The 17,403-nt window shown below is 39.4% G+C and overlaps 1 protein-coding gene across 1 annotated transcript in view; it reads left to right on the top strand.

Annotated features, from left to right (window-relative positions):
• Positions 1-17,403, top strand: part of LOC140277910 (SH3 and multiple ankyrin repeat domains protein 1-like) — a 43,735-nt gene that overhangs the window by 9,713 nt on the left and 16,619 nt on the right. Inside the window, exons 3-16 of the mRNA XM_072372742.1 lie at positions 1,990-2,552; positions 7,104-7,307; positions 9,572-9,643; positions 9,744-9,852; positions 10,029-10,180; positions 12,675-12,842; positions 13,132-13,173; positions 13,775-13,891; positions 13,974-14,051; positions 14,158-14,224; positions 14,430-14,605; positions 14,706-14,836; positions 16,646-16,785; positions 17,092-17,199. Of these exons, the coding sequence (XP_072228843.1) occupies positions 2,094-2,552; positions 7,104-7,307; positions 9,572-9,643; positions 9,744-9,852; positions 10,029-10,180; positions 12,675-12,842; positions 13,132-13,173; positions 13,775-13,891; positions 13,974-14,051; positions 14,158-14,224; positions 14,430-14,605; positions 14,706-14,836; positions 16,646-16,785; positions 17,092-17,199 (2,023 nt within the window). The 5' untranslated portion in view covers positions 1,990-2,093. The remainder of the gene's footprint in view (positions 1-1,989; positions 2,553-7,103; positions 7,308-9,571; positions 9,644-9,743; positions 9,853-10,028; positions 10,181-12,674; positions 12,843-13,131; positions 13,174-13,774; positions 13,892-13,973; positions 14,052-14,157; positions 14,225-14,429; positions 14,606-14,705; positions 14,837-16,645; positions 16,786-17,091; positions 17,200-17,403) is intronic.

Below are 17,403 nucleotides of genomic sequence, written 5' to 3'. Positions count from 1 at the left end.
TTATTTTATATTTATTTGTTATTTTTTTTATGAGACCTTCCAGCTCTCTTGCTTGCACAACATACTTATAACATTCCTTTCCGTGCCGGCAAGCATTGTCTTCTTGGCACTGACTGTACATTCTGGCTGGCAGTTGGAGGTCATTTTTACAATGTGTTCAAATGCCATTTTGTTTGTTCAGACACTGGTGACGTGAGGACACACAGCTGGGGTCCTTCATGGCTGCCAGTTCTTCACGTCAGTTTGGTGTATAATTGCTCCAAGACTCAGCTCTTCAGAGAACACCTCCTCTCCTAATATGCCTAACTTGTTCTTACTTTGCAGTTCTCCACCAGATGCACCATCTCCAAAATAGATTTAGTGTTTGATAAGTATGCCGGAATTTCTTGCTGTACTGACGTTTTACTGTTCCACAACGGGTAAAAAGTAAGTTGCTTTGGGTAAAAATGTCTGGTGAAAAAATAAAAACGAAATCTGAGTCTTGTTACAGTTTGGAATGTGGATATATTTTCAGGTATTCACGCTGGATGTATGTTGGCTAGTTTCTTGATCTTATATTATTATTCATGTCAACTGCAGGCCACTGTAAGCTGTGCCAGACACCTGTCGATGTCCTTGGTCCCCAATAGAGGTTGATAAGTCATAAGTCATAGATCACTTATTGAAATACCCCTTTAACCTTCACCATTCCTTCTACATATTGTATTAATAACCAAATGAAGTATCTGCATGTTGGTAATTTGTGACTAAATGAGTTTACATCTGTGTCCTAATTCAAGTCGTGTCTCTATGGGTTTTATTTGTCCATCTGTGCATTCTAAGAGCCATATATTTCAGACTCCCAACTTCAATGATATTCAGAGCATCAACATGCCAATGAGATACTGGGAGATTCCTTACGTCATTTACCATCATTAAGGCATTTGTTGGCAATGATCGAGATCAGCATAGTGGCAAAATGTCTATAGCCAGACTACTGATGTGGTATATCTCCATCTTTATGGTCATTTTTGCATACATATATACACACAGCTACACACAATCATGCTCCCCTTGAATGAACTATGGGTGAAAAGCAGGCATTATCTGGGGAGGGGAACTTCCAATAATAAGGAACAGGATATCCATGTTAGTCGGTAAGATGCTTATCTTAGAACATACTGGCAACAGTCAATCTGCAGTTTGTGAAGCTAGGATGTTCAGAAACATGATACAGCCTGTTTTGATATAAAGTTCAATACACATTCAATGACACACACACACACAAACACACACACACACACACATGTATGGAATACGTATGTATCTGTTCTGATGTCCAGAAGAAAGTATACAGGTAGATTCATTCACACATATATATACACAAGCATGCACATGCACTGAGGTATATCACATAGTCACAAATGCGCAAATCTTTCTGTATCAAGTTGAGGCAGAAGGAACAATATGTCATTACTAAGCCAGTTAAAATACGGTCAGGGTATGCTTAGGGACTGAGAGCACCACAAAGTCAATCACAAGACAAGAAAAATATCCCACAAAGTATATTCCACATGACACAAAGTTTGTGCAGGTATTGAAGCGTGTTTTCTTTTAAGAAGTTCCCATTTGGCCATTTGTCCTGGGCTGCAACTCAAAAAAATGGCTACTCCATTATCACAAAGCAGAAATGATCTTGACCTCATGTGATGCTTCGCTGTATATCCACCTCACTCTCTTCTGCAGAGAACCTGTGATGCAAATTCACAGAGTTTATATTTAGCCTGTCTTCCATCAGCCTGCTATTCCCTGATGCATTCCCAGTGGCTAAATGGGAAATGTGGACCAGCTCTGTGCTAAATCACACATGCAGACTTATTAACATTGTCAATGGCTGTTATTGCATGTGTCTTTTACATGTTTAAACTGCACACATTCTAGTTCTATTAAGTTCACTCTGAGAGGTAAATGACCAAAGTTTACTCCCTTCTCTACCTGTTTTATCCACAGCATGTTTCTAAGGATGAAGCCAGTCTCATGGGATAGCCATGTTTTGTGTCCATGACAGCTATATCACTCAGCCCTCTCTGCAGTGACCTCCTGCACAGCAAAGGATGCTGGGAAATAATGAGCACTTTTATCCCGGTCAGGATGACAAAGATGGTGAGGATGAGGAGGAGGAAGAGGAGCAAAGAAGAGAAAAAAGAAAAAACGAAGGTGGACGTGACACAGAGAATGGAGGATTAGAGGGTCTGGTCGATAAAGAAATGACGGGAGGACGACAATCCTGGGAAGGGAAAGGCGGTGATGTGGTAAAACCAGCAGCCATTGTGGTTGGTAGACAGAGAGTAGACAGAACACTGAGGCCAGGTAACCTGGGCAACAGGGGTATCCCTTACATGTCCAATCAGGCCCCACTACATCATCAAGCTGCCAACAAGCAGCAGCAGCAACTCATAGCAGCAAAGAGACGAGCTCTAATGGAACGCAGTATGACCACAGTGGCTCCGCTGGAGGACACCTTCCTGACCATGATGGTGTTCCGCATTGGAATTCCTGACATCAAACAAACAGTAGGTGCATTGAAAACTTTACCCACACAGCGTGTGTGAAATTGGTGAAAAATCAAAAGCAACAAAGCAATCTTAAGATCTTTTTCACCCATATCTAACACTAGTTTTAATTCAAAAGAGAAAGCTCAAAAGTCTAAAGTATCAAGCTCAGCGTAAAACAACTCAAAACTCCAGGTGTCTACAAACCCCATTTCTAGAAAAGTTGAAAATATTTCTACAGTGAAATACTTCTTAATCTCCATTGACACAAATACCGAGGAAATTATTTTCTTGCTTATTTCTCTTGTCTTTAATGACCAGCATCATTCTGTTCTGAAAATGTGGGCAAATCTAAAATTTTATGCCAGCAACACACTCAAAACAAGTTGTCTGACAGGCAAACGAAGACAGAAAAGTTTATAGAATATACAAATAGGACTTTTCTGGAAGATTCTACAATAAACAGATTAATTGGCTAATAGTGAGGGAATTCTCCATCAAAGTCTAACTCCATCAAAGAGTTTATAAATCATCAATCATTACAAATGAAAAGAAAATCTCAGTGCATAATTGTAAAGAACTTTGATCTTTTAGCATCTATTGTGAAAAGATTCATGAGGTCTGCGGAAATTTCAGTGTGTTATGACTAAGGACAGAAACGTCATGGAAGCAGGTGACCTTTGAGTGCTAAGGCTGCACTGCATGAGCACCAGGATCAATGTAGCCACATGGGATCGGGAGCATAGTGTGACAAAATCACCTTGTATAATCCATCTGAAATTCATACATATATCTGCTCTAGACGAACCAGTACTGTTTTGTTGAAAGGAGACTGGTTGTCATGCTGACTTCATGTTGCCTTCAGTTGGTGTGGGAGGTTACAACAACAGCTGTGACATAAATTAACGATCACATGGCTAATTAGCATATTGATGCACACTTACAGTAAAGAAGCTAATTCTCAGCTACTTAGCCTGCACGAACAAAGATTTGCAACTCACCAATATCAAGGAATAAGTGGGAGACAATAAGGTACAGTTGCATATTCCAGTCAGCACTGTTTAAAGAGTGCCGGTTCCTGTGAACCAGTTTTTGCTAAACCACTTGCTGGTTGGGGTTGGGGAAACCCTCCACATACAGCTCAAGTCATCAGCAAATGGCCTGTTAAAGGAGTTCAAGACATTGAGGGGTTGATCCTTAGATGTTCTATAGCACATCATATAATTGTGTGGGAAATGAAAGCTCATAAATATACATAAACTTGGTACTACAGACACAAGGCTTACATAACTTGATTTGTGTGCACGGATGGCCATGTTCACTTAAGGTGTCTGCACGTGTGTTCCAGCTGGTACTTCCATGAAAAGCACATTCAGGAGGACAACGACATATCTCATGACTTACACAGCATAGCTTCACAGGCAGAGAGCACAAACTGCAGGCAGGTCAGTATAGACTGACCTTCCTGCAGTCCAGACCTGTCTCATAATATGAGACGGGAGGACATCTCACAGTCCATTTTCAATAATATTGAAATAGTTTCAATAATATTGAAAATGGACTGTTGAGCAGCTGAAATCTTGTATTCAACAAGAATGGACGCAGATTCCTTTTGCAAAACTACAACAGATACAGTACAACAGTCCTAAGTTCCCAAATAATTGAAAATGCAATTAAAAGAAAGAGTTATATAACACAGCGGTAAACATAATTTAGTCAAAACTTTTTTGAGTGTGTAGCTGGCATCAAATTCTAGATTTGATTATAATTCTAAAATACAATGAATTAGGTCAGTGAAGACGCTGGTAATTGTTTAATTTGTGTTTGTGTCGGTTTGATAAATGGATTAACAAATAACTGTTTTAAATTTTTGTTGTCTTAGAAATAAGTAAATACACTTCCCAACATCTCTGAAACTGGGATTTGTATGATTATAGTCTTCCTCACAAACAGGGCACTGACAGGATTTTTTTTTTCTTCTTCTTCTGTTTCTTAGTTTACCAAAAGAACCTAATGATTCTCGATGCAAAGAATGTTTTGTATTATACAAATAGCAAGTACCATTGGAGAAACACATTAATAACTTGACAGTATTTTCATTACAGTTACCCTACAAGTCTGGAGATGAGTCCCAAAGGATGTAGGAAATAATACAGAGTTTCACTTGTACTGAGCAACCTGCAAGCAGATATATTCAGTCAACACAATCATGTCTGCATCTAACTCGGGGCAGGCATGGTCATAATTAGGTTACAAAACTGAAGTTAGCATCACTTCACACTTACTCTAGCTGTAAACTCTTTGGTGGCAGCAGGTGAGAATTGACAAGCCCCACAAACACTATATCTAGGTGAGAATGCCCCACCGCACCCCTCCCCCATCTCCCTTTCTCCATTTTCCACTCCCTAAACATGTCGACTGTTCTACATGTCAGCTAATCTGCCCTCAATATAGCTGTAATTGCTAATTATCTAATAGGTTTTTAATGAGTTTGGGGAGAGCTGAGGAAAGGAGTGATTCTGGATAGGAAGAAATATAAGGAAGGCTAAAGTCTTCATCCGCAGGAATCACAGTCAGCTCTGCACACTACTGACAAACACTCATTGCCCCTAAACCTGGCACTTGAAATACTATTAAACTGAACTAAAGAGAGATAAAGAGAGGAAGTAAATATTAGAAGCTATATGGACTTAGGCAGGAAATGTGGAAATGTAGTGAAGTGAAAGTGGCAATTAAATAAGCTAAAACTTAAATGTGCATTCTCAAAAACCGTAGTGCTGCCCACTGAAGGCAAAAGTACAGCCAGAAAGATCTTCGATTATACAAAACAGAGTGATGAGGAGAGCAGCGTCACTGCATTATACAGGAAACATTACATCAGTCTCCCTTCTCCCAGGGATTAGCCATTCGATCTCGCTCTTTCATAAACACACACAGAGGAAAAGTGCATACACTACACTCATCCTCCCATAAGCTGCGCAAACACGCAAATGTACTTTCCAGCTCACTTATATGCGGGTGCACCAAGACACTCACACTTATCAACATCATGTGGTTTCCCTCCCAGGGACCACCAAGATATTGCTACGGCAACGGGTGCCTGCCTCCACTAATGAACTGGTTGCCATGCCAATACAGTTGGCCACACTATCAAATAATGCAACCTAGTCAGGGCTTTAAGAAGGGTGGGGGTAGGGGTGGGGGCATGAGATTGTGCTGAGCTGTGCAGTTTTGCTTACAGTTCTCAGACATGGAACATCCGCACGTGTGCACACATCTCATTAAGACCACTCAGACCTGCTGTTTAAGCCCTGCTTCCTGTCAACTTTGTTCTCTGGCACCGGACCATCTTTTGAGTTCTAAGGGCATAAAAAGAGGTCTTCCTGTGCCGTATTTGACAGTCCTCATGTAGCTGCAAAAGGCAAATTTTTCTCTTACAACTGAAATTTTTCTGCTTCATTGAGAGAAAACTGGCCAAAATATGCCCAATAGCCTGATTGCACAAACAAAGAGGATCTCAAGTAATCTTATTTCTTTGAATGTGGCAGCTAATCAATTATTCAAAAAGATATTGCATTCATAATCGGCATGCGTAACATTCTCAAACATCTATCATTCACCGACTAATGCTAAAACATTCATAGTATATCATCAGTCTATAACGATAAAAAGCAGTGGCAAGATATTCCACCAGACACACTAACTCTATGCATGTTTATACACACAAACATTCATGCACTATAATGGACATTATGAAACTAGGCCCTGTTGTTAAATCTTCTCTTAAAATGTAACATATAGGAAGCCATAAGCCATAACCAAGTAATATAAAATATCATTAAAAACAAATAAACAGTGTTTGGTTTAGTGTTAGTATGATAATATCTTGTTGTTCTAAGCAGTGTTATGGAGCTAAATACAATATTGTGTCTTGTACTTAAAGGGTATGCATGATTCCAAAAGAAAGAAAGGCTAACCAATCCATTTAGTTAGTGGAATGAGTATTACAATACTAACTCTGAAAAGGACCAAAGTATGATTGAAATCCTGAAGTTGTCAACTACTAAAATCTTGCTCAAGTTCAGCACTAATATTTGAAATATAGATTAAGCCCCCAGTAGGTAAACTTAGCCAGTTAATTAGATAGCTGACGAGACATGATGAGTTAGCCTCTAGCTACATGGCAAACCTACTGCTCCTCTTTGCTGTTAGCATGGGTGAAAAAAGAAAATATTTGGACTAAAAGACCTCCTATGGTGGGCTCCAACCCATCTGAACTGGTTTATTCCACTTTGAAGGTATTTACTGTCAGTCGACAAAGTATACATTTACCCATTTACCCTACGCAGGAGGCTTGTTTACTGAAATCTTATGAGAAAAACTTGTGAGAATTTGTTAATTATGCTAAAAATGTCCCAGGCAACAGGTGAGTGACTTATTAAAAGTTGTATTTTTAACCATTATCAGCCATAATTTCTGACACCAAAGCATAGACTGTTCCATTGTTGATTAGAGACACATGTTTATTCTCGGCCTCTGATCTCCCCTCCACCCTGTCTGTCTGTATGTCAGAGGTGTCTCCAATTTGACCAGGACTGCACGGTATCGAGTGCAAAGCAGCAGATCATCTGCTCCCTCAATGAGTCCTTATGGGATGTTTACAACTATGGCCTTTTCCAACCAGCTGGTGACGGACGGGATGCCAAGTTTCTGGAGGAGGAGCGGCTCCTGCGGGACTATGCTCGGACCTTTGAGAAAGGGGTGCCATACCTGGAGGTATGAGGGCAGGAAATGATTAGATTTTAATATGTGGCACACAAAGACAAAGATGTCAACTATTTAAAGAATCTGAATTTCAACAAATGTTCTTTTCTTCCACAATGAAGATCCAAATACTATTGTGTAACCCTAGTGTGCTTTTGTTCCAGATGGGCCTTGTTTGTTTGGGCGAGCTTAACAGATTTCCAGATGACATTAACAATAAAAACTGTATTCCTCATAATTAAATGGGAGTCTTCAAGAGCAGCAAAAAAAAAAAAACGTGCGAGATTAGTTTTCTTCATCAGAATTCCCATGCACAACACAGAAAATTAACTGGGAAAATGAACTTTTTACAAAATTTGATGAATTTAATTGCATTCTGAACGTTATGTAACATGCTAATTACATTATATTCCCCCTTTTTTTGAGTGGGTTGAGGGATAGCATCATCTCAGGTTTTCATGCTGTGATACAACTAACTCACAGTGCCCTCTGGTGGTGTAGCTGCTGATATTGCTGCAGAGTGTTTTGTGGTTGAAAGAGATTAACTTCGAACCAGACGGGGTGTTTAAATAGACGTTTTAGGACATTTCTGTGTTGTGGTGAGACTTTGTTCCACTGCATAATTTACAGTAGTGTGAAGCTCTCACCTTGGGAGATATTTACAAAGACACTGATCTCAGTGCATTCCAGGATTTGAAGGGCTGTTTTAACAATGCAGCCCCCAATTTTTGTCTTTTATTTTTGTTTTTGGATAGCCCAGAAGGCCAGCAAAATCCCATGTATTTAGCCTTATAATAAGCATTAGATAAACCCAGTTATAAGTTATCTCTAATAGTTGAGTTCTGGCTCTGTCTGGATCATTTTACAAGAATCTTCCTGTAGTCATATGTTGGGTGTCAAGGGGAAGGTATCAGACTTTTTAAGATATGAAATATAGGATTGGGACCTGACTTTGACTGAGGCTTAGTTTGGATTAATGTCCTGCTGGTTTATCTCAACCCTGATCACAGAGCTTAATATTCATTAACATTCAGAATTTCCTATTGTACTGCACACAGTGGGACTTTTGGCTGTTACCTGATTAACTGTGTTCCACTGGGCTCCTGTAAAATCTGTCCAAGTGTTCTGGCCAATGTCCACCATTTGTTAGATTTGGAAACAGGGTCCCCAGTCAGCTGTCAGATGTAGTGTCCTTATTAATGTCTGTATTTTCAACAGCTTTGGTTCAGAATAATCTTTCCTAACCGCCGGCTCCTTAGCACAAGGAAAGACAAACCTTGCTACTGCCAAGAATTTGGTTGCTATGAGGTGGAAATAATTTGACTGTGAAAGCCGGAAATAATAAAAAATAAATGATAACAATGGAGGTGGCGCTGGATTTTCAACTTTGTCTGTGCACGTAGTACCAAGCAGTGCAATTTCTTAACCATTCAAGGATAAAACAGATAATCTACACCCTTGTCTAACAAACTTGATAATGTTATCTACATATCAAAGGATTCCTTGCGTTCATTGTCACACTGGCATGAAAAAATCTGCACTGTGGATAACCTTTTTTCTTTTTATCCTTGCATGCATAATGTGTTAGTGATGACATTTGCACCATGTCATCACTAACACCTATACGACTCCATAAATAAACCATCTCACAATCTTCTGAGGTTCTATGAATTAGGATGATATTGACTGATAGACACTCAATTCTCGTACTGTTAGAATTCATTGTGTACTACCACTTAATATTACCGCCACTTTTAAGTAAATCGATTGTATATTAGGCCTGGTTGGAACAACAACATCCTGGCCACCAAACCAAACTATGATTACCTTCAAGCTCCTCACTTGTTCACTTAAATTTAACCTGATGAATGATGACAAATCATATTTAGAAACAAACTATTCTGTCCCTTACTTTCTGTGATATCTATTTTTTTTTTCATTTATGGATATAAAGACTAAATCTATCAATCTAGATTTTTGGATGAAGGATTTAATACATTTTTTTGTGGCCAAACTTTTCTCCAAAAGCAAAAGGAAATATGTGAATGTTTTAAAGAAATGAATGCTGAAGTTGTTTCTGAGGGTTTGAGTGGGAACGTGACTTACTGGGAACATGAACGTTTAGCTGTTTTTAACAAGGATAATTATGCTGTCTCTGATCCAAACATTTGCAGCACAAGTAGTCATCTTTTTGTTAGTTTTTTGTGTAGGTTGTCTCTGATAAACTGAGCTGTGCTGCCTTATGATTCATGGTTCCTTTTTTTTTTGGTCCTCAGTTTAGGTACAAAACCAGAGTTTATAAACAGACCAATCTGGATGAAAAGGCTCTTGCGAAACTCAGCACAAAGGTATATTTTTCTTGTCAGCTGAACATTACTCTTAGTAGCTGTACAGGCTGTGCTGTGTTCCATTCTCTGACACGATTATCCATCCTTTATTTACACCCAGGCCAGTCAAAAGAAGTTTCTGGATTACATTCAGACTGGAGCAATAGAGAAAATGGCAAAAGTCCTCGATAAAGGTCTCGATCCAAATTTTCATGACCCTGACAACGGAGGTGAGTTTCCTATGAGACTGTGTGTGCAGCCTCTCACTGAGGCATTACATTTTCATTGACTTTTTCGTTTGCATATTGACTGACTCCATCAACCAGCACTCGAAAAACAAGTGAAATGGCACCTTCACCTGTCCACTTATCACCCATCCTATACCCAACCCTTTTCTGTGGCTCAGAAACCCCGCTCTCTGTGGCCATGCAGTCCGGCCTGTCAGTGGAGGGCCTCAGGTTGCTGGTTCTGGGCGGCTCACACTTGGACTTCAGAAGTAGAGATGGCATGACAGCTTTGCACAAAGCTGTTCGAGCTCACAATCATGCTGGACTGCTGGTAAGGACTTCAGAAAAGCCACATGCATGCAGATTAACACATCAAAACGGGGCAGGTGGTGTTACCGAAATGAAAGAAATGACGATTCTGTTTGAATCTTTAAATAACTGTAAAAGCTGTAAAAGCTAAAACCTATTTAATTTGATGTTTTTAATGTCAGAGCTCTGAAATGTAATTTGACAAAGGATTTAAAATTGTAAGAGAAAAAAAATGCAGAGATGAGATGAACACGATTAATGCAACATTTCTGATTAATTAATTTGTTGAGCGGAATAAAAAAGATCACCTGTGCTTCTTAGTGTTCACTAAACCCAAATTAGACAATGAATGAACAGCTTTTGGCACAAATAAGGGCCTTACTGTTTTGTCTTAATATTTTTCACAATTGCAAAGTCAAGAGAACTGTTTGAGTATACAATATAAATGCTTTTCTAAAAACAAATATAGCAATTCCAACAGCGGCAGTACAACCTCCAGTTATATTGAAATCCCTGTTTCAACAGTAACAGAACGTAATGTAAAAATAAAAGAAGAAGATTGCAGAAGTTGCAGGGGAGAAGAAAGGTAGCAGACAGGAGTAGAGAGAAGGAGGGGTGGATTGAAGCATAAAAAAACAAACAAAGGAGAAGGTGTAATACAAGGGGGGAATAAAAGAAAAGAAGAGGAATAATACAGGTTGGAGGTTGGAGGTGAGGATTAATTAAGTAGAGGTAAGGAGGACAGAGGTGAGGGAGGTGGAGAAAAGGCAGAGAAGAAATAATTTAGGGTAGACATGTTAAGATGAAGAAGATGGAGAACAGGTGTAGAAAAGGAGGGTGGAGAGAAGTGGAAAAAGGAAGGGAGGAAGAGAAGCTGCAGGTTATGTAGTCTTGGTTGAACAACCAGCAACCTTCTCCACCTTTCTGTTGCTGTCACTTTTAGACTTGCTTCTCATCCAGCTCCCCTCTTCCTCTTCATTTTGTTGTGTTTAAACCTCTTTTGTTCTTTTTCTTTTCATTCCCTTTTTACTCTTTGTTCCCAAATGTGGTTGGCCTCTTTCCACACTTCTCTTAAAAATGAAGAAGCGTCTCTTTTTCTTTCCTTTCACAAAGCTGTTGTTGCTCTGCACTCTTTTCCTCCAGTTTTCGTCTTTCCATCTGCAGTTCATTCTTCTCCATCTCTTTTGTCTCCTTGCCCAGTCGTTTTGTTTTTTTTATAAAGGTTCACTTTCATTTCTTTCTCCTGAGGTTTTTTAGTCCTCTCATTAGTCCCATTTTTGTCCTGAATGAGTTTTTTTTAAAGATTAGAAATGTGACAGATGTGTCCAACTACACCTGCTCTATGTTTAATGTTTTACTTCAACGACAAACCAAGTGTTGGTTAAATGAATAGTTAAATAGTTAAATGTTGGTTAAATGAATAGATAGACATTAATTAATACTCATTCATTTGCTCATTTGAAATCATGCTTTTGATAAACATTTAATGCATTTGTCAATGTATTAGTTTTATGATTAAATGTTAACTGTTGTAGCTAATGTAGTGTCCTGTTTACACTTTAATACAGCTGTTTGGGAGATGTGACTCAACTTTGTGACTGTCATTGTCTTTTCCTATACCTTGATGGAAAATGTTATGGGGTTATGGAAGGATTATAGAAAAAAAGCTGTTAAGGACTTAGAAAAAAAACCCAACCATGGCACAGTGATATTTCAACCACACTTACTCTAAATTGTGATGTGGGAAGGAATTGTGGGATGGAATAATCTCCTTTCTTTCATAAAGGATCCTATGCTAAAGGAGATCTTAAAGGAGACATTGGAGCTACTTTCCTAAGCATTTGGAGAATTTGAACAGCTCTTTCCTTGCCTTCTACTCAGATAATTTAGGGTTGTTTCATTCAGTTTATCTTTGCAAATTAGACAGTTCAACCAGACCCCTAGTCTGGTTTGTCTCTATGTTGGCCCGACAAAACACTTGCAAACTGTTCAGAGTACCCTGCCTTCCGTCCAATGGCAGCTGGAATTAGCTCTAGCTCCCCATGACCCTGAGTTGGACAAAGCAGGCGTAAGTTGGAAGGAAAATCCTATCTTAGTTACACTTTGCTTGTATTTATAAGTGCACAGAAAAGTATATTTAACCAACACTTGTACTTACTTGGTAAAAAGGGATACTCTGTGTTTCTGCCCTGTAAAAAAATGTTTTGGCAGATTTGTCTTGTGGAGGTGCCGACAACACTTTTACTGCCGAAATCATTTCCTGTCAGTGACACAAATAAGGAATGTGTATGTAAGAAGTCGAAACATAACACCTGTCAGATAGTTTTATTGTTATTGTTGATAGAGAAACTAACAGACTAAAGTAAACTAGCTGCTATCTTTTTTTAGAAATGATTTTTAGTAAACAGTAATGATAATTACTCATGCTAGACATATTACTACAGTACACACACATGTGCACGCACACATCAGAAAATTCATAGCTTTCCTTTGCTTTCTAAATGTCCTCCTACCAGGCTCTCTTGTCCCTTGGAGCATCTCCAGACTACAAAGACCGTTGTGGCCTGACCCCGCTGTACCACACAGTGCTGGCAGGGGGCGACACCTCCTGTTGTGAGACATTGCTCTACTACAGGGCAAAGCTGGGGACAAGGGATGAGAATGGTTGGGATGAGTCTCATCAGGTAGTCTCATCTTATATTTGTGATGACCAAATCAGCTGCACGAGTCAATCAGTGTGTGGATTCCCAAATGTGTTTAAGGTTTCCTGTGATATTTTTACGTAAAACATTGCTGGTCTGTGTCTCTTCATGTTAACTTAAGCAATGCACCATCGTTTCCCTGTCTTTTTTCTGTCGTAGTTGTCATGTACCATCACCCTCGGAGTCTCAGCATTTTCTCACACCTCTCTCTGCCGTCTTCACTCATCTCTTTATTCTCTCTTGTTCTACCCCTCTTTCTCTCTTTCCATAGAACAGGGATGAAAAGGAGTTTGGAATGGAAGAAATACATAAGGTACCCTTCATCCCATCCTCTCAACATCCCTGCTAGCCTTTTAGAGGCAAAGGCGAGGAGAATCATGATGTTAAGATAATACAAATAGATAGTGAATGAGGTGACCATTCTATTTCCTTAAACATGTTCAATTCTAGGTCATCTCAAGAGGAGACTAGTTCAGAAAGAGTACTGGGTATTATCTCTTTCTCTTACTGAAGATTCATGTGCATTGCCCACATTATGTCCCTATGACGTCCTGTTAAATTTGCGTTTATGCAGCGAGTCGGTTGTCATGGTATTTTATTTTGGTTTTGCTGTGCTCTGTGCTTTCCTTCTTTACTTTGTACGCATCTTGTGATATTTTAGTCCCTGTAGAAAAATATGAGGAAACCTATGAGCTTCTGAGGGCTCATTTCTGTTGTTTTAATGTTTTTGTTTGTTTGTTTCTGATTCTTTTCCACCATCTGTTTTGGATGAATATGGATGAAAGATACATTATTTACCTTTTGTTTCTAATGTATCAGATCTGCAATGTCTTTCTTTGTCCTATCCTTGTCTTATATGAAACTGTTCAACTTTTGTCCATCCCTCCTTTCTGTTATACTCCTGACATTAAAAGGCTTGCCAGAATGGCTTTGCACAACACTTGGAGCATCTGCTGTTTTATGGGGCAGACATCGCTTCTCAAAATGCCTCAGGGAACACTGCACTTCACATTTCAGCCCTGTACAATAAGGCAAGTATGGAAAAGATGCTTCATTTTACAATATTATTATTTCTACAAATGAACTAATCACTTCCCCTCTCTGAATGCTCAGGAAAGCTGTGCCCGTGTGCTTCTGTACCGGGGAGCAAATAAGGAAGCAAAGAATAAACATGGTCAAACCCCTTTTCAGGTAAACTGAGAAACAAATTGTGCCATTTTTATCATGTGGAAACTTGGATTAGCTAGCAACCAACAAGAAGGAGCTAGATTTCTCAATATTCTTCCTGTGTTTGCAGGTTGCTGTCATGTCTGGTCACTTTGAACTTGGGGAGATCATCAAAAACCACAAAGATTCTGACGTAGGTAAGCTTCCTTGACAAACTCTGAAGGGGCTTTCAAATGTTACAATAGGTTCACAACACCTACCATCATGTATGTGCCTAACAATCTCCCTTCTCTCCCTCTAACAATCTACCTGTCACATGAAATCTCTCCTTTTCCCCTCACTTGTCACACCTGAACTGTGTTCCTTCTCTTTAAACCTCCCCATCACATGTCTTATCTTCAGTGCCCTTCTTGGAATCGCCAAAGCTTGTCCCTAAGCGAAAAGAGAGCGCCCACACGCTGCCTCTTCCTTTGCTTCATTCCCACCCCTTGCTGCGTGCTAATAGCGATAACACCATGACCCAGTCTGACCCTCTGACTCTGCCCAACAAGTCTGCAACCAGTCCTAACCCAGTACAGGTACTGGAGACCATTAGGTGGATGCTCATCTGCAGTTTTTTTGTAATATTAGTTTCACTTTTTTAATCTTTAATGTTTGGAACTAATCGTGTTTCTGCAGGGCCAGCGCAGAGCCTCCATAGGTGTGAGAAGCTCCAGCAGCCCCAGAACTCGCACACGTTCCCCCTCCAGAGGGAGAGGAGGCCAAAGTGACACAGAGGAGAGGCACCGGCAGCCAAGAGGCAGACAGGGGTAAGGGTGTAGATCTTATTCTGGCCCCGACCTTTAAGGCCATTCACAAGCATAATTTCATCTTCAGTCACCATAAGCTGTAAGCAAAACAATTACAGTTGCTCAGCTGTATGCTGTGTACTGTTTGTAAATGCAAGAATGTCACTATATTTTCTGCAAAACAAAAAGAAATTGAAGCAATGCGCACCGCCTGAATAAAGGTTTGTAAAATGTCAGACGACGGTATAATTGGCTCAGTGGCTATAACTTTAACAAGACAAGAGTCTGTGGACACACTTGATGATAATTCAAGCCCTACTTAGACACAGCACAGCTTCATGCTAAATGCCACTGTCAGGATTCAAATGATATGACAAAGGCAATATTTGCTTCACAGTTTTTCGCTGTACCATTCACCATCAGTCACCATCTCAGTTTCTTGTGTTATTTCGGCAACGTTTGCCACAAAATGCAGCTAAATTCAAATGATTCACCAAAATCATTAAGCGATTCATAGGTAGAAAAAAAATGCATTTATTTCTAGACCACATTTTACTACATAGAGTAAACAAAATGATACCATATTCACATCAAATAGTATTTGGTGCCATAATTTGATTAGTTTGTGCAGATGTTTGAACTAATTAATTTTGTTTTTGTTTATTTGTACACACAAGTTAAGTAAACACAATAAATATGTGTATTTACATTACACCAGACCAGCCTTTTGACCTGACGCACCATTAACCTCCAAAGGAGATTCACTCTTCATAATGGCATGTAAACACTGATTTGTGGCACTATTTTTACAGTGCATCTCTCCATTTTCAGGCACCAATTAAATGTGATAAACAGCCTCACTGTCTCTCTTTGCTCTCCACACCTTCATAATGCACAGTGAACTACTGTAAACGGGCTTCGTGGAGAAATGATTATGCAATGAAACGACAAAACATGTAAACGAAACCTGTTTTATCCACACTTGTTTGAAAAATTTCATTGTGTACATTTTCCATAGATCTGCAATTATTTTCCATATAATTTTTCCTACTACAGATCACAGAAAGCTGCGATTGAATTCTGTTCAGTTTTAATTCCTTCTTTAATCTTTTAAAATCTCCTCAATTCAAAATGTTTAGGCCATCGGTTTTAGACATGTTTAATAACTTTTAACAGCTGTTTGCCATTTAAACAGGTTTTTACGATGCAACCCTGTGCCTATGGTAAGCCAAAGTAACACTGTGTCAGAGCAAGAGAATATTGAGTTTGACAGAGTTAGCAGCCCATGGCTGACAGGAGCTGTCAGTGATAAAGAAAGAGAAGCTCTTTCTGTTTGATGGCCTTCTCCAGCTTTCTTCTCCACAACAGCAGCTGTTGTTTTTTTATTGGCAATATACAATAGAAAAGGCTCAAATTAGCAGTGTCTGGACTTGTAATAACGATGTTTAAGATATCTGCAACTATCAGTCTGTCATAACAGAATTTCGGTTCTAGACGTTACAGATGAGAAACTTTCCAGTCACAGAATATTGACGACAAGCATAAAAGCCATAAAGCCTGTATTGACTCTGAACTATTTCCTCAGAATGGTTTAACTGTTTTTAAACATGTTAAAATAGCTCAGCAATGGAACACTGAATGCTTGACCATGGCTTTTGAATACAAAACTGCAGCTTGCAATCTTACTGTTGGTATGACTGATAAGTATGACTAAGCTACTGAATGTCAGGGGTGTAGCCTGGCAAGCTGTGTGTAATCTCTCTTGTTTTTCAAAGTGTGCTACTTATGTCACACTTCTGTAAAATACTGTCTCTCCCTTTCATGCCGCAGTGCAACCTCAGCAGCCACTGGTGGAGGTCAGATGAAGCGTATGTACAGTGCAGTGCCAGGGCGGGTGTATGTGGCCACTCGGGCCCACTCCGCTAGCGGAGACAGAGAGCTCTCACTAAACAAAGGGGACAAAGTTAAAGGTGAGACAAGTCAAAATTCAGCCATGATGTCAGATAAGGAAAAAAAAAAACAGATGATTCATGTGCAATATGAAATCTTATAATTAGCTCAAGATCCACTACAGATAATTTGGGGTTGAAACATTTCAAATGCAGCCGCAATGAAGTTTAATGCAAATCTTCCCGGCCATTAGAAACCATAATGATGAAAAAAACTTAGCAAAAGGAAAATAACAGAGTGGATTTGCATTCCAAAAACAAATTATGTTTTAATAAATGTATTTATATATCCATTTACATATGTCTACTAGTATCTTTCTTTCTCAGTGTTAAGTGTAGGAGAAGGGGGATACTGGGAGGGAACAGCGAAAGGACGCACTGGCTGGTTTCCTTCAGACTGTGTCCAAGAGGTGGCAGCTCCAAGTAAAGAGAAAGGTAATATGAAGCTTGTGAGAAACTCACCCCACTGTTGCACTTCAAAATATTACTCTGTTTCATGTTTAAGGCCCCTATGAATCTTCGTGGTAATCTAGTAACTGAAACTATAACTGACCTGCAGTTAAGGGTACACCTTAAGTTAAGTTGAAAGATGTTGGGACATCTCATAAAGTTTAAATGGGGGGAATGGATCCCAAAGTT

The sequence above is a fragment of the Leuresthes tenuis genome, unplaced genomic scaffold (genome assembly GCF_036924035.1).
Source record: "Leuresthes tenuis unplaced genomic scaffold, fLeuTen1.0.hap1 SCAF_20, whole genome shotgun sequence".
Classification (NCBI taxonomy): Eukaryota; Metazoa; Chordata; class Actinopteri; order Atheriniformes; family Atherinopsidae; genus Leuresthes; species Leuresthes tenuis.
This window is presented reverse-complemented; position numbering and strand designations above follow the sequence as displayed.